At 48.7% G+C, this 17,548-nt stretch overlaps 1 protein-coding gene across 4 annotated transcripts in view; it reads right to left on the bottom strand.

Annotated features, from left to right (window-relative positions):
* MYH11 (myosin heavy chain 11) overlaps positions 1-17,548 on the bottom strand; it is a 114,251-nt gene that overhangs the window by 37,317 nt on the left and 59,386 nt on the right. For 3 of the 4 annotated variants that reach the window (XR_015727877.1, XM_045776042.2, XM_045776040.2), the window contains exons 5-11: positions 16,642-16,744; positions 15,093-15,113; positions 12,775-12,867; positions 11,517-11,580; positions 9,463-9,561; positions 6,096-6,239; positions 1,559-1,654 (exon numbers count right to left, since the gene is read on the bottom strand). Coding sequence is in view for 3 of the 4 variants with exons in the window: in XM_045776042.2 (XP_045631998.1) it covers positions 1,559-1,654; positions 6,096-6,239; positions 9,463-9,561; positions 11,517-11,580; positions 12,775-12,867; positions 15,093-15,113; positions 16,642-16,744 (620 nt within the window). In the remaining variant the exon portion in view is untranslated. The remainder of the gene's footprint in view (positions 1-1,558; positions 1,655-6,095; positions 6,240-9,462; positions 9,562-11,516; positions 11,581-12,774; positions 12,868-15,092; positions 15,114-16,641; positions 16,745-17,548) is intronic. The other variant, XM_045776041.2, reaches the window with a different exon arrangement.

Here is a 17,548-nt window from a genome sequence, read left to right as displayed (position 1 = left end):
GGTGGGAAAATATTGGAAACGACTTAAATGTCCATTAATATGGAAACGAACAAATACATCACAGTATTTTCACAAGATGAGTACCCAAGAGTAGGTAAAGGAACGACTCTCGTTTTCTCTCTCTCTCTAGACCAATGGCTCTCAACTGGGGATGATTTTGCCCCTTCAGGACATTTGGCAATGATCAGAGACATTTTTGATTGTCACACTAGTGGGCGCTATTGTTGAGAAACCAGGATCCAGACAACGGTGAGTCTAGAGAAAAACTGCAGAATGACGCCTCCAGTGTGACATCACTCATGTAAACTAAAGTCACACTCACAAAGCAACAGCATATATTCAGATACATGCGTGTGAAAGCATAAAAATGCAATGGGAGGGGGACAGAGTTGCGGTTGCCTGGAAGCATGAGGAGGAGAATGGGAGCCTGCTGGGAGGACAAGGTGACGTCAATGTCGGCTACTCGGTTTCATTTGAAAGACAAAGCAGTATGAGAACACATTCACAAATGTCGATTCTGGATGGTGGACCCTTGTTACATTATTGCATTTCTGCGTTTTAAACCTTTTCCTCAAAAGAAAATAATTGTCGTCCACCAGGACTGCTTCCTCCACGCGAAGGCTAGTGGTGCCTGATGGTCTGCACGCGTGTGGCGGACGATACATGGTGTGGTTTTTGGGTTTTGCCCCATCTCTTTGTGAGGGGGGCCTTTGGGTTTGTCTTTCCCTGAAGTTTTCTCCTTGGTGAGAGAAGCCCTTTCACGTGCTGTATTTTGGAGTGTACCACGTGAGAGACAAAGGGCAGGTGCAATGGAGGGTAAGCTCCAGGGAGCTCGCAAAAGCAGCACAACATACGGCCTGGGCCGGTGGCTTGGAGACCGTAGGTGGACAAGCCGGGACTTAAGTTATGCTTTTGGCTCAGCCACCCACATGCATAGGGGTAACCACGCAATCTTTCCATAACACCAAACACTGCTGATTTGTAGGTAAGGCCGTCAAATTTAGAAAAAAAAAAAAAAATACAGGATGCTTAGTTAAGCCAGAATCTCACATAAACCACCAACGTTTACAAATTATAATTAGGTCCCAAATATTGCATAAACCATAAGATGATATATATCTTGTAATAAAAATATTTGTTGTTTATCTGAAATTCAGGTTTAACTGGGCATCTTATACTTCATCTGGAAACTAATTGCAAAGAAACTTGAGCTCTGTCTCCCCAGCAAGACCGTCTGTGCCATGAGGAAGTGGGATTGTACCCGCTCAAAAATATTTGTTTAACAAAACAGATGATGGGGGCGGGATTAGAATTGAAGCTCCCTAAGGATCCTTCCTGTCTGATCTGAAACTGTTAGTTCCCCTCCCCCCCGCCACGCTGTTTCGAGAACTTCCCACTGTAGGCTCTTGGGCAGTAAAAAGTCTAAAACAGACAGAAGTCAGTGAAAACAAGTTACCTCAGCTCTTGTTAATAGCCCCATCCAAAAACAACCAACGGCTTCACGTGGCCCTCTTCCCATCACAGAAGTTGTCAATTATTGAGAAAAGGCAAAAAGCACCTGTGTTATCTGGCATGGACGCCTGGTCTGTGTTTCTTTCCTTCTTGAAGACAATATTTCCAAGCTGCAGGACAGATGACACCACCTTCAGTATGGCTGGGGTGAGAAGAGAAGAGCGGGTAAGACAGACGTCAACACCAAGGTGCTTTGGAGGTTAAGTCTAAAATCTATCAGGGACCTTAGAGCCAACCTATGTCTTTTTCCCAAAAAGACTCAGCTTTGAGCTCCTAAGTCTAGAAGAAAGGCAAACTAACCTAACTTCCTGCTACCATGGTAGAAAACCTGGCTGGGGATAGCAGGATATGTTCAGATGATTGCCAAAAATCTTGTGTTATAAGGGAACACTGTGCAGCAGGGGTTGGACCAACCCATGGACAAAACTACAGCCCGTGGACCAACTCCGGCCCACTGTCTGCCATTGTAAATAAAGTTTTATTGGAACACAGCCACAATCATTCATTTATATATTATTAGCAGCTGTTTGATGCTACAAGGGCAGAGTTGAACAGTTGCAACAGAGATCGTATGACCCACAGAGTATTTACTCTCTGACCCTTTACAGAAAATGTTTGTTAACCCCTACTGTAGAGCAAGGAGAATGAATGATTTATAACCACAACCAATGAAACTGTTGTATCTCACAAATGCTGAACAAAAGACACCAAATGCAAACAAGAACATAACTACGTAAGTCTACTTAGAGAAAGTTCAAGAACAGGAAAAACTATGCTGTTAGAAGTCGGGATAATGGCTATCCTTGATTGGGGGAAACTACTAGAAGGGCTATGGGAAGCTTCCAGGGGGCTGTTGGTGCTCTCTTAGTTGAAATGGGTGCGAGGAGCACAGGTGTGTTCAGTCTATAAAAATTAATCAAACTGTGCACTTAACGATACGCACAGGTTTCTAAATGTAAGTTATACGTCAATAAAAGATATTGAAAGAGCAAAAAACAAAACAAAGCAAAACAACAATCCCTGTGCTTCTTAATATCGTCTGGCTGAGCGTATAAGGTGCTCATGCTAGGATCCAGAAGGGGGAGATTTTTTTCCTACTTGTTATCCAGGTGTCCTCAGATAAAACAATGTGTTCCTAGACCCATGGAACCCTTCTGACTCCATACTCAGCCATGCTACTGTTCAAACGGCTCCTACGTCTGAAATCCCCACAAGACCTTGAGTTACTGGAGAGTGGGGGACTGACCTATCATCTCTGTATTCTCGAAGCCTACTTCAGGGTCCAGACACACATGGGGAGGGAGGGAAGATGGATGGAGGATGAAGGATGGATGGATGGATGGATGGATGGATGGATGGATGGAAGGAAGGATGGATGGAAGATGGATGGATGGATGGATGGAAGGAAGAGAGGAAGATGGGTGAATCAATGAATAGATCAATAGATGGCTAAGCTGATCAGTGGATTGATGAAGGGATGGACATATTGATGGGTGGACATATTGATGGGTGGACAGATAGATGAATGGAGGATGGAAAGACAGATGACTAATTAATGCAAACGCTTGCCTTTAGTTTAACACAGATGCAAATCCCCCAGGGTTCTGGCTTCCAAGAGAAATCACTGTGTTCTGGGAACAAAGCCTGAGTTCCCAGCCTTCTCATTCCTCAGGCCAAACTCGGGGTGACAGCCCTTCGCAACAGCTTTCCTCACACCTCAAGGACCCTGGCCCAGCTCAGAAGGAGGAAGGCCCCGTTACTGACCACCCACCCATCTGCTCCCACTCACGACTGCAGACACCCTTCCTCCCCAAATGACCTACAGCTTCTTTTGATGGGAAACAACTAAGGCAGCTCCCTTTAACAATACCAGACGGGCTTTGTAAACTGTTAAGTGCTGTGCTAACAGTTTTTAAACTCCAAGTTTAGACTAAGGATTGCTGCAATGCCTACAGAGCCCAGGGAAGCGGTCTAACTCAGGGGGTCTCAATCTTGGCACTACTGAAATTTGGGATCAGATAAATCTTTGGTGTGGGGGGGCTGCCCCGTGCCTGCCTGCAGGATGGTCTCTGACCACTAGGTGTCAGGAGTGTTCCCTCTCCTGAGTTGTGAGACCCAAAAATGTCCCCTGGGGGGGCCAACTTCCCACCCCACCCCCAGGTCTGTGTCCCATGGCGCATCAGTCACCACACACACTTGTCTTAACGCTCACTCTGCGTTCCATCCACCCTGCTATTCACTTAACATTTTTCTATACATTCGCTTACTTCTCTCTCCTGAGCTTACTTTACTAGGAAACTGTATGGTAAGTGAAAGATCAGCTTCCCTTGCCATGGAAAAAGATGGCAACTACGAAAATAAATACAGGGAAAAGGAACAATATTATCAAATTCTAGTAAGACGCTGGGCCCAGGGGTCTGCTCTTTGTGGTGAAAGGGGGGATGAGCAAGGACCAGAGAGGGGGGCTGAGGACCTAGTGGGTGCCAAGCTGCTACTCTCTCCTTGAAAGTCATCAGAATTGAAAAGGTGCAGAGAAAGGACCAACATCCCGCAGTGGGATTCCACAGCACTGATAAGGACACCAGTCCGCATTTTAGGATACACTGGCCTCCTTCTAGCCTTGATTTCCATATCTTGGTTCTGACACCGATTTTTGAAAGGGTTTAAAGGACAAAAACCACCTTTCCACAGACAAAAATGGAACACAGTGAATCACACAATGGGGCTTGGGAGTTCCTGAGCTGGAGAAGGAGTCCAGCTCCACCAGCAACATGCTGTATGTCCTTGGGCGAATTCCTTCACTTCTCTGTGCCTCAGTTTTCTCATTGGCAAATTGGGGGTAACAATGGCCACATCGCTGGGTTCTTTTGATATTAAATAATGCATATAAAGCACTTAGCATATTGCTTTGTCACCTGATATCTTCACTTTAAATATATTAGAAGTATTTCCACAAGTCCATGTTTAGAAAGCAATTTAGAAAGCAATCCTTTTCTGGGGCGCCTGGGTGGCCCAGTCGTTAAGTGTCTGCCTTCGGCTCAGGGCGTGATCCCGGCGCTGTGGGATTGAGCCCCACATCAGGCTCCTCTGCTATGAGCCTGCTTCTTCCTCTCCCACTCCCCCTGCTTGTGTTCCCTCTCGCTGGCTGTCTCTATCTCTGTCGAATAAATAAATAAAATCTTTAAAAAAAAAAAAAAAAGGAAGCAATCCTTTTCTTCCTTAAGGCTGAATAATAATTGAATAAATCCTCACTGATCAACATTTTAGATTGTTCTGGTTTTTTATTACTTAATACGGGACATTTTGGTACCTTTTTTTTTTTTTAAAGAGGCATTAGCAAATGCCTGGCATACAGCAAGTACTTAGTGTGTGTGTGTGTGTGTGTGTGTGTGTGTGTGTGTGTGTGTGTGTGTGTTTAAGGCAAAGATTAGAAGCAAAAATGACTCGTGTCCCAAATAAAATAAATCATTCTAGGAGAGCCATTCAGGAAGGGATGCTGTTAACATTGGATTCTGCTGCGGGGCTCTGGCCAAAATCCACAAACACCACCCATTTGTCCACTGACCCACGGAGCCTGCTTTTTCTGGGCCCCCAGTTATCTCGAGGGAAGTTGCCCCTCCCTCTATGCTGTATTTCAGCAACCACAGCACTATTCTGGGGTTCCAAAGGGGTGTGGGCGTGGGAAGGAAGAAAAATTTTCCACAACCGTGTCCTCATGTTCCCAAAAGAGATTAACCTCGAACACTGGGGCACGTCTAACCCAGGACAAGTATTTCTTGAAGCACAGTGTGGAAACCAAGATTATCTCTTTGAGCTTTCTTGGTCTCAGAATCAAATGTGTTTCTTGGTCATTGGTTGGTGACATGGATCAACATGGGTCTATCACCAGAATGCACTTTCCAGGAAGAGCCCAAGTAAACCAGCACCCCCGCCCACCCTGTGCCCATATGTTCTTGAGGAGGCCAACATACTCTCTATCTCCAGCCCCAAAATGGAACAGAGACCATCACATAAGCCACTCAGAGCTTTCCGTAAGCCCAGATCACTGTGGATAACTCAGGAATATGCACATCAACCTAAGCCGACCAGTAAGAGTCCATGAGACTTCATTCAGGGACCCAGGCGGGGAATCCAATCTGTTCTGCTGGACATAAGCCCAAAGGATGCAAGGGCTGGAGCTGCAGCAGCCTTTCTGCTGCCAAGAAACTGCAGCCCACCTAAAGACAATATTGCTCAGAGATTAAGTTCTAGACACATCCTTTGAGCCCACAGAACCCATTGTACCTGAAACCCATATCCCTGAACTTTCCAGCTCTGCAAGTGGATCGTTTTCCTTTTCACTTAAGCCAATCTGGGTTGGTTGTAACTGAAAGAGCCTAACATATGAAGCCACTTTTCTAAAACACCAATAAGCCACCTAAGGTAATATTTATTTTCCTTCTTTTCTTCTTCTTTGTATTTGTGTATTTTTTTTTTTTTGAGGGAGTTGAGGGAATCCAGCAAGCAGAAATCTGTCACTAATTCTGGTGGTCCTGAGAGCACGACTCTAGGTCCCCTCACCAGCACCCAGTGTGAAGACTTACACAGCTGCTCCTCCTCAGTGAAGCCCATGATCGCCATGGCCTCCACTGTTTCCTGGAACATCTCGTCATCCTGGGCGGCCGGGATGGGCACGAAGCCGTTGGAAAGGAATGTGTAGTTGTTGAAGCCCTCCAAAAGCAAGTCATCTAGAAGGAGAGGAAGATAGGGTGGTGGTCACGAGGAGGGACTCTGAACATGAGAGGCAGGAACCTGGCGAAGGGTCTGGGCCATCCTAAGTTCATTCCCTTTTCTGAGACTTGTACAGTTTAAAACTTCCTCCTGCTCCATCACACAGAAGTCATCAGCAGCCACCACTGGCCTCATACAGTGGTGCAGGTTGTGCACTGCCCCAAGGTCCCTGGCAGCTGAAACCTAGCCTTGGCTCCACCTGCTAAGCCACGTCTCCCGACACAGGGTTGCATCTAGCCCGAGGAAGGGAAGCCTTTATCTCAACTGCCCCCAAACACCCTGCCTTTTAGAGCAAAGCTGCCTGAAGAGTTAGATCAGTTTTTATCCATCCACTTATGAAACTGGGTCGCATCATTAATGCACATGAATTTTAAAAATCAATTACTACCAAAAGGTTTATAATAAAAACACCATTCCCTGTCCACCTTTTTTCCAGTTCCTTCCTTACCCTATAGTACTGTTTTTATCTCTTTTAGCTGTTCCTTCTGGTACTTACCACTATCTCTCTATTTAACAGCTTAATATAAATTACACATAACATAAATTACACATTATATACTCTATGTCATATATCATATAGGCTTATATAAATTATGTTATGTTTATATATCATCTATAATTAGCTATTTCTGGATATTTCAAAATGAGATATTATCTATTGATCCCCTGCATTGGTGGATAAAGATTTAGCTCTCTTGTCCAATCTAGTCTCCTGGTTGTTTTTATAAATAAAGTTTTATTGGAACACAGACACTCCCATTTCCTTGTCTCTTTTCTATGGCAGCTTTCATGCTACAGGGGCAGGCAGACTGGAGTAGCTGCCACAGAAACCGTATGGTCCCCCAAACCTAAAATATTTACTATCTGGCCCTTCAGCAAAAACATTTGCCAACTCCTTGTTTATATCAGGAGACATGGTTCTCTGTAAAGCAGTATTCTGTGGTTACATTTTATGGCTGTTCTTGATTTCAGCTCTGGGGGCTTATTCAGCACCCCTCCCCTAAATTTATAATTGCTTCTCTTTTTCTTGTACTATTTGCTTTTAGCACACCCGCCAATACATCAAGTATCCTCTTCTAGATCAATCTTTAATGAAGCTGGATTTGATTATGGTTTTGGAGAGAAGTCAATGAGATATTTTTCTTTTTGAACAAAGGTCTTTTATGGGTCAAGTCACTTGGAAGGTGCCTGAGGTGAAACTGACCCAAGACACCAGTTAACTCCAGCCTTTGGATTAGTCACGATGCCAGATTAAAGTCACAAGGATTTGGGTCTTGGCCAAAATTTCATTATCCAGACTCTGGGTAAATTTACAAATGTTTGATCCTCTCAAAAAGCCTTACCTCTTTCCAGATCTATCATCAAGAATAAAAATAGCCCCTAGGAATTTCAGTAGTTAGACTTATCCTTGCCCAATTTCTGGAAGACTAGAGACAGAGCACAAAACTGGAACCCAGATCACCAAACAAGCAAACTGTTGACTTTGGTTTCAAAGAGAAAAAGAGATATACACATTTCTCCCTGGGCCACCTCATAATGTCCCGCACTGTAACTGACAATTTGCCTAACTTCCAGTGTACAACATCAGCATCTCCCTGCCTTTTATCCAAAATTTCTCCACCGCAGCCCCTATTGTATGCTCCAGACCGCCCAACATCAGAATTAAACAGTGAATGAGGTCGCCCCCTCGCGGCAGAATGTCGCAATACACTTCATCACAGCGAAGTTACCAGCAGTGCAGACATCCCTTCGCTAAGTTTGTTAAGCAAAATGACTAACCCCAGGCCCCAAAAGTGATGGGAAGCAAAGTTTGTATTGCTCTCATAAAATTTTAGTCTTAAAAGAATTACTAGAATTTACACTATACTATGTATATATTCCTTTTTTTCAGCTATGTGATTTGTGTATTCTTTTGAGAGTTAGCAAATTACCGTAGGTACAGAACATATAATTTCCCACTGGAATCTCATATACAGTATATTGTATTTGCAGGAAAAAATATTTTCCCTACTGGTGACAGATGTGAACTACACTGATGGTAGTGTTCACTTTGCAATATATACAAATACAGAATCGTTATGTGGTATACCTGAAACTACTATGTTATACATTAGTTATACCTCCATAAAAATATTTTTTCCCAGGAAGCCTGGGTGGCTCAGTTGGTTAAGCATCTGACTCTTGATTTCAGCTCAAGTCATGATCTCAGGGTCCCCGCACCCGGCTCCGCACACAGCGGGGAGTCTTTGAGATTCTTTCTCTCTCCCTCTGCCCTTCCCCCTACTCGTGCATGGTCTCTCTAAATAAATAAAATCTTTAAAAAGATATTTTTTCCCTGCTCCAAGGGTAAGAAAACTATAGCATACCACCTACTTTGTAAATAAAGTTTTATTGTAACATCATGGGCTTATAATTTGCCTATGGCTGCTTTTGCATTACAATGGCAGAGCTGAGCACTTGGGACAAAACCCCCTTGTCAGCAAAACGCCTAAAAGATTTATTATCCAGACCTTTACAGATCGTCTGTTGACCCCTGACCTACAAAGGCCACTTAAGTTTGCTTTCAAAACATGTATAATGAAAAGTGCTTAGTTCTTCCCTTCCAAATTCCTTACGAAACTGCCTCTTACATACTTCCAAGTTTTTTTATTTTTTTTAAAGACTTTATTTATTTGACAGAGAGAGAGAGACAGCCAGTGAGAGAGGGAACACAAGCAGGGGGAGTGGGAGAGAAAGAAGCAGGCTCCCAGCAGAGCAGGGAGCCCAATGTGGGGCTCGATCCCAGAACTCTGGGATCAGGTCCTGGGCTGAAGGCAGACGCTATACGACTGAGCCACCCAGGCGCCCCACTTCCAAGCTTTATAAACCGGCAAATATTGCATTTGTCCTTCTCCCTTCCTGGAAGGCAGACTGTGTCCAATTGGACTTGATTAGTCGTCTAACATCTAATTAGACTGTCAGCTGTGTCACATAGCAGGTGCTCAGTAAATGTGGCTTGAACAAAAACCACACTCACTGAAGAGATGATGACTCATACACCTGCCCCCCAAAGACAGTTATTCCCCTGATAGCACCTGAGGCTCTGGTTTAATAGCCAACCTATTAACCCTGGATCATGATGAGTGGGATGGCTGAACCCCCCCCCCCACCCCCCGTGATGCGTCCTCACAGGTCACTTACTTTTCATCTTGTCCTTGGCTCCAGCAATCAGGTAATAGAAGATATGGAACGTCCTCTCATCTCTGGCTTGGCGAATCGCCCGTGACTTCTCTAGCAGATCTGGTTTGAGGGGGGAGTTAAGAATTCTAGGGGTACCACAGGTGTTCCCCTTGCCAGAACCTACCTTCTTCCCCCATCCCTGTCTCACCAACCGCAGGAGGGGAGATCTCATTTAAGCCTTATGAACTATACGAGGAAGTAAAAGCAAATATTATTTGCATTTTCAACATGGGGTAGGAGAGGCTCAGGGAAGGAAGTCATTTTCCAAGAGCACACAGCTAGCAGGTGGCAAAGCCACATCTGTGGTGGCCAAAAGCACCCTGGCTGAGGGGCTGGGGTTCAACTAGCCTCAGGATGTGAACATACCCCTAATTCATCTAAGGCGAGAGCCCATTCCGCTGCGGGGCGGCACAGAGACACAGGGGTACCGGATTGGTGGGGGGAGGGCACATGTGTGGCTGGGCTGTTGTCCCAGGTGGATTTCTTCATCCCTAAGTGTGCTGTGGCAGGATGTTAGGGCAGGCCCACCTGTGCCCTGCAAACGTGGCAGCGCTGGCCTTCCTAGGGCCCTCAGACCGCCTGGCCCTTGCCTCAGCTGTCCCAGCCTCCTTCCAACTGTGGATCCTTAGCAGGCTTGTTAAAGTCCAGGGGGCCAGCCCACCCTTGAGCTCTGAGCCTGCAGGTCTGGGGCAGAGCCCACGGCCCGTATTTCTAACAAGCTCGCAGGTGATGCGGGTGTTGCTGGCCACACTACGTACTTTGCCAGCCACGGATCTAAAGGGCAGAAGCTGAGGCCACAGGGAGGGGTCTCTGCCTGGGACTTGCCATGAACATACGAAATGAACAGCTGAGAAGTATGTGCAGGGGTCTGAGAATGGGCTGTAGGACAGAATCTTCCCTGGGTGGGTGGGCCATGCAGCCCCAAGATCGTGGGGGTCTCAGCCCATAGCGGGCAACTGGTCTCAGAGTGGCCGGGCTGGTTGGGGGCCTGGGGCCTGCTTCCTCCGAAACAAACAGGAGGCTGTTCCTTTATGTCTAAAGAATCAGAATTCCACTGGCCCGCCAGTGCCCAAGGCCTGCTCGTCAGCCTCCCAGCAGAAGCTCCGGCCACGGCCGGGTCCTCTGCAAAGACAGCATCCCCACATCCCCAAGTTGGGCTGGAATTAAATGAGATACTGTGTGCCAAGGGCCCAGGCTGGTGTCCAGCACACAGCACCCCTGCGTTAGGCTAATGATCAAAATCCGGAAGTTCTGCAATCTTTTTTCCCAACTCTTGAGCTGGAAGAGGTTCAGAGTTTGCTAGATTTTGGAGAGACCACTGAGGATACCCTATACGAGTGTCATAGGACACTCTCAATGGTGCCAAGGGAGCCCATGGTTACTCCCGCGGCAAAGGACATCCCTGTTCTCCTAAGGGGACCAGAGAGATTACAAACAGGCTCTTGGGGGCTCGGCAGGTTTAACCATCAGCTGAGTTTCGGTTTTAGAAGTTACTGGAGTTCAGAATTTGTGGACCTGTATTGTCAGAGGCCTTGAGGGCAAAAACCACCCTGCGTGGTTGGACACAGTGTAATCCAGGGGCCCTGGGGGCACAGGAAAGAAATGTTCCTCCCCCAGGGCCTCAGCTGTTAGCGTTTTGCCCGTTTCCATATAGTCACGTAGAGCCTGGTTCTTCTGTGTGAATTTAAGGAGCTAACATTTGCTGCGGTACTGTTATCACTCCCATTTCACCGACGAGGCACAGAGAGGTTGAGTAATTAGCCCAAGGTCACACAGCTAAGGAGGGGTCAACCCAGAATCAAACGCAGGCTGTTTGGGGCTCACGTTTGTGTGACCACCACACCTCAGTGCCTGCTGTCAAGAGACAACGGCCTCAGGGCAGATCTGTTCTGGAAGGAACCCAAGAGCCTGGGGAGAGAGGGGCCGCTCTGCCACCTCTCTGGGGCCTCTCAGGCTTGGGGCAGGAGGTGGGTTGGGGGGCAGGTCCCGTGTGACCGAGGCTCAGCAAAGGATACACGTCTCAATGTTGGCTCCCACGATGTAACCGGTGACGTCGAAGTTGATGCGGATGAATTTGCCCTGCCAACAGGAAAACACAGTCATGGGGGTCTCCCCAGCCTCAGCCCCTCACCCCCGCACTGCAGGCAAGTGGAGAGAGAGATGTCCAGGGGCAACTGGAGATCTTGGGGGGACAGAGAGAGTTTCTTGCAAACACCCAGAACCTCACAGGTCAGCATGTCAGAAAGAACCACCATCTGCTGAGCTGGGATGATTCCGGGCCTGAGAGCCACAGAGGAACTTATAAAACATTCGTGAAACAATTTCATTTGGCTCTTGCAATGCTCCTCAGCTGGTCATGGTCATCCCCATTTTAAAGGTGAGGAAACTGAGGCTGAGAGAGGCAGTATGAGCCGCCCAATGGGCCAGTGCTCCTAAGAGGTAGAGCCATGGTGAGGACAAGTTTTGGGGCTGGAGGGCTCCCTCCCTGCCCCCTGCTCAGAAGCATGCTGGCCCCGCCACGCTCCTCCAGGCTCAAGGTCACCCAGCTGGGAATCAAGCCTCCTCTTTGGGACAGGGAACCACATCTTCGTGTGATTGACCACCCGCTTTCAGGGCTCTCCTGCCCCCGTGAGGCTCAAGTGAGAAAGGGAGCCCCTTGGAGTCTGGGGAAGTGTGTGTGGGAAGGTGGCACCTTCTGCCTCATTGACCTTCACCTCCCAACTAGACCTCACGGAGGCTGGAACCGCTTCTGATTTGTTTGCTACAATCCTGTGAGCCTGGCTCAGGGTCTGGTCTACAGCAGGTGCTTAATAAAAACTGAGCAAAGGAAAAAGCAAGAGGATGGTGCATATAACAGTTTATGAATGATCATACACAGTAGGTGCCTAATAAATACTTGCTGGAGGATGTATGTGCCTAGTACATAGTGGGTGCTCAATTCGTGTTTTGCTGAGTAAATGAGTATTAAGTGTTTGGCACCTACTAGGTGCTCCATAAGTATTTATCGAATAAATGTCAAATGCCTAACAGGTGCTTAGTATACAGCAGATGCTCAATGGACATCTATTGAGTGAATAGTGAATGAAGGAATGAATGAATGAAGGGATGTGTGGCAGGAGCCCTGGCAGCCCTGTAAGGTCACGACAGGACTGAAGATACAGAGCACAGTGCTGTCGAGGGACACACGTCCAGCCGTTCCGGTTCAGGCTCCCTGCACATGCAGAGTCTGCGTTCCCAGGCAGGAGAGGACACCACAGGCGTTTTGCTACTTACGAATCGTGAAGAGTTGTCGTTCTTGACCGTTTTGGCATTGCCAAAAGCCTCCAGAATCGGGTTTGCTTGCAGAAGCTGCTTTTCCAGCTCACCCTAAAATTCATTCACATCTAGTTAGTGGAGAAAGTAACCCAGGTAGTGACAGTTCTGCCCTAGACGAGGGCATCCCAAAACTCTGCCCTTAGCCTACAGGTCCTCTCCTATCTCCTACCCTGTTTGAGATTGCAATGCTAATGTCCAGATGTACTCAAGGATTTCAGAACAGAAGCAACCAGCCGGGCTCTCTGACAGCTAGGACATCTGTTCCCTAGAAAGGCCTCTTTCTGACAAGGGTTTGCTCATCTATCCAACATCGTTTCACTGAGAACCACTTCACAATGTTGAGGATGTCATTTATATCGTAATGAATTGTGCTCCCTGGAGCTGTGCAGTGCACAACCTGCGCTGCTGTCTATGGCAGTCCCGCTGCTGCTCACGGTTAACAAGCAGCTGTCCTCAAGCTAAGCACTACAATCCTTCTCCTGACGGTTTGTGTGATTTTTTTTTTTTTTTTAATGTTGCACGTTTTCTTCTCGGGACTAGTTTTCTGAAGTCTTTATGGAAGACAAAATAAGGAATGCACAAAACCCACCGGGAATACTCTTAACCGACTGCAAACAAAGCTTCAAAGCAGGTTGCCTGAGCTCCATTCATCAGGTTAAAAGCAGCTGAGACTGTACACAGCCCACCGGCCCCCTCTGAGGGGGCTCCTGTGCACAAACGCGGTCATGTGATTAATCATGGCAGGAAAAGGGCCAACGAGGTAAGTCATGCCAGGAAAGCGATGAGCTGCTTCTGCCCAGCCCCAAAACATGGCGTTGCAGACTGGCCCAGTGGCCTCCCCTGGGAAGTGCTGGACCTCAGGGTTTCCTCCTTGTTCCCTCTTGAATTCCCTGTCCCTTTCCCCAGGGCAGCAGGGCAGGGCTAAAAAGAAGCTGGGGACAGTTCTAGAAGGGAGTGCAAGCGCACAGCTCTCCCCTTGTGCCTCTGTCCTCCAGGAGGGCATTACGGGTAGCTGTCCCTAAAGGGGACAGGAAGCTGCTACTTATTTCTGTGTCTGTGCCTCCCCAGGCCCTGCTCCTCTGCAGCTCCCCAAAGATGAAAGGAAGGTGTCACCTCTGTGAAAATCCCGGGCCCAAGAAGAATCCCCATAACAGGGACCTGCGGGAATGTGCAAGGAGGGCAAAGGGCTTCCCTTGGCTGGTGGGAAGAAGGCTAAAGGGATTACTTCTGTCGACACAAACTTGGGGTACCAATATCCCCCAAAAAAGGTTCCCTTTCTAGAATGGGAATTCCAGCTGATGGGACCAAAAGACCTTCTCAGGAGAGCTGTAAACCTGGACATCTGGTCCCAAGCACTCATTGTTTGGATGATGAGACTGGGGCTCAAAGAAGTTAAGTGACTTGGCCAGGGTCACACAGGAGCAGATCCCAAAGAAGAATCCTGATTCTCCTTCTGATCCACCCATGGACATGGCCTCCCAGGGTCTCACTAAGATGCACTGAGTGTGATCCTAGCACATGCTAGGACCTCTGAGGATCTCTTGCAGAATGCGACCCATACGCCAGCCCCCACCCCCCCAAGCTCTGCGTTAGAGATGAGTTTACATCTGCGGAGGTCCAGGCAGGACCCCGTTGGGTGTTGCATAGCTGGGGCCTTACCATGCCACCAAAGCTAGTGCATCGCAAACTCCAAGTCTCCTGTTTCCGGAGCCTTGGGTCAAGCAACCGGCATGCAAAGACAGACACGCACTGCACACACATGCACGAGGACACACCAGTGCGCAGGGGACAGGGCTCAGGGGAGAAACATAGGGATGATGGCAGGGAGGAGGGAGGGAGGCAGGCCACAGCAGTGCCATTAACTGTCAATCAAGCCAGGGAAGCTTCAGGGCCAGAGTGTCCTAAAACGCTCAACCAGGTGGGACAGACGTTTCTAGGGCGGTCCAGTCGGGGGTACCGGTGGTGGATGCATTGGGGGGAATGGCGGCGGGGGGGATTCACTCTGAACTGGGGAATTCCATTCCAGGCTGGAGGACAACCTGGAACATTCCAATGGGGGTCCCGGGGCTGGCTCATGGGCCCCCACACCATGCGCTGGCCTCGGACCCCCCAGCCGGACGGTACTTTGGTGAGCTGGTCGGTTTGGGCTGTGAAAACTCGGGGCCCCCGCCTCTTCTACCATCAGCGACGGGACTCAGTGGTGCAACAGGGGCATGCAGTTCTAAGTACACTCCGTGCCTCCCGTACACACCAGGAAAACACTCCCAGTTACTCACGTAGGCAAGAGCTGGGCCTTGCTGTGGTTGAACAATACAGTATAAAACAAACGTCAGTGTCATTCCAATCGCGCGCACGTCCGGGGCTGGAGAATTAGGATTGCAATCCCCCCCCCCCCAAGACAGCCTGGATTCCCCAAGGTAATTGGGCAGCGGGGCGGGGGGGGGGGACTCTCCTTTGATTCCTGTCCTTTGCCGTTTTGCTCGTTCCTTTTAAGAATTTCTCAGGGACTCAGATATTTCAAAAGTTTTTCCCACTGCGGGGGCCAAGGTGGGCTCTTTGACACGTGATCAATGAGATACCATCCGAGTCGGGCTTGCAGGGGCAGAGAAAGAAGTGTCCGGCCCATCCTAGGCCCTTGGTAGAGATCAGTCACGATTAAGTATTATTATGTCTTATGTTGACTATTACACGGAAAGAAGAGGCAGCGGGAAGCAACGTTTAACGGCCGTGTAAACTTAACCTAGGATTATGTGTTCCTACACACCGGGCCAGAGACAGCGTGGAAATGCTGGATTTCCTGCATTCGTTGGAGGGAGGAGGGTTGGAGCCACGGGCGCCGCCCGCCCCAGACAAGCTGTCTCTGGGACGGCTCCGGAGCCCTCTGAGAGGTCTAGACAGCAAGACCCCCGAGCTGTCTTCAGGCTTCCACGCTGCCATCTCCCCAGCCCCAGACCTTCCGACAGAGACGCTGGCAAGTCCTTCAAGCAGCCCCACTGCGTGTCCCCTCCTCTGGGACAGATGAGGTAGGGCTAAGACGGAGGAGGAGGAAGAGAGGGATGGACCCCAGGAGGGATGAGTCTAGAAACTTGCTTTTCTTTTCCTTCCAAGCCCTCAGACTGCATCAGCGTGGGTTTATCTATATGACTATTTGACAGTGATCTCTCACCGTCTGGAAGCCCAGGGAATTGAAGGACAGCATCGCTCGGACTCACAGCTGGGCCCCATCCCATGTCACCCCGCACACAGGTGATGCTCGGTCACTGCACTGGACCAAAGCTCATAGCTGAGTGACACTGATATTCCCGTCCCCTGGGGTCCCAGTCAGAGGGGCACATGGAGGAGTGACAGGTGTGTCTCAGTTCTAGGGAGTTTATAGAGACCCATTGACAGGGTGATTCTCAATCAGGGTGCCCTAGAGGACACCTGGCGGTCCTACAGACGCGTTTGGCTGTCACAGCTGGGTAGTGGAGTTGCTATGAGCATCTTGTGCGGGAAAGGCCCGGATGCTGCTAAAATCCTACACTGCATAAGGCAGCCCCACCACAGAATTCTCTGGTCCGAAATGACAGCGGCACCACTATTGGGAAGCCCTGACTGAAGCAAGACTCCTCCCTGTGGCAGGAGAGGGCCCGTCCCACGTCATGAAACAGGACCCCTCAGGATGATGATCCCGCCTGAGGCGGACTGAAAGGGCTCACCCAGCTGGAAAAAGACCCCTCCTATGAGTTGTCGGGCAAGGGGCCCGTGAAACATGGACCCGGGCCTCCCAGTGGAGCCCAGAGACCCGTGCACTATGGCTCGGCCACTGACAAGAGCTGCACTCACCGTGATGCTCGTGTCCTTCTTGCCCTTGTGGGAGGAGGCCACCACGGCCAGGTACTGGATGACTTTCTTGGTGTTTTCCGTTTTCCCGGCTCCGGACTCCCCCCTGAAAGACACGGGAACAGTGAGCCACTGGAAAGAAGCCTACCCTCTTTCTACAGTTCCAGGCCCTTTGCCAGGTAGGGCAAGTTAGGCTCCCAGAGGGGAAGCGACTCGTCCAAGGTCATGCCACTGGCACAGAGCTACGCGGGGCCACACACGCTAGCCGCCACCTCAGTGTACGGCGCAGGAAAGGATTCAGATGAAAAGAGTAAAAGAGAAAAACTGACTTTTCCTACCAAGGTCCAAACTTAGGTTTATTTGGAGTTATCTACTTTTTGTTTAAGATACTTTATTGTTTTTAGGCCAGTTTCAGGTTCACAGCAAGGTGAGCTGAAAGAACACTGAGTTCCTCTATCCCCCGTCCCTCAACGTGTACAGCCTCCCCCACGACCAGCCCCTCCCCCACCAGAGTGGTGCATTTGTTATCATCGAGGAACATATGCTGACATATCATCACCCACAGTCCACAGTTTAAACCAGGGTTCACGCTTGGTGCTGGACTTTCTATGGGTTTGGACACACATAACATGACATGAATCCATCATTATAGTACCACACAGAATAGTTTCTCTGCAAGTCATCTACTTTTAAGACATTGTTAGCTCAGTTGACAGAAAGAAAGATCAGGCAAAGGGCAACCTTCCAGGAAGGAAATAGGTACCTCTTACAGTATAAGACTCTAAGGTAAAAGTTTTAGAAGCTTCCCTTACAGATGATCCTACCCGCCATTGGGCAGATATAAGTCCCTTCATCCTCTGGAGAAGCCCACTCTGATTGTAAGGTGGCTAGCTAATGATCTGAGTCAAAT

Source organism: Ursus americanus, chromosome 2 (genome assembly GCF_024610735.1).
Source record: "Ursus americanus isolate L20-20 chromosome 2, mUrsAme1.1.p, whole genome shotgun sequence".
Lineage (NCBI taxonomy): Eukaryota > Metazoa > Chordata > Mammalia > Carnivora > Ursidae > Ursus > Ursus americanus.
The sequence above is the reverse complement of the archived record's forward strand: the minus strand, read 5'-3'. Positions and strand labels throughout refer to the sequence as shown.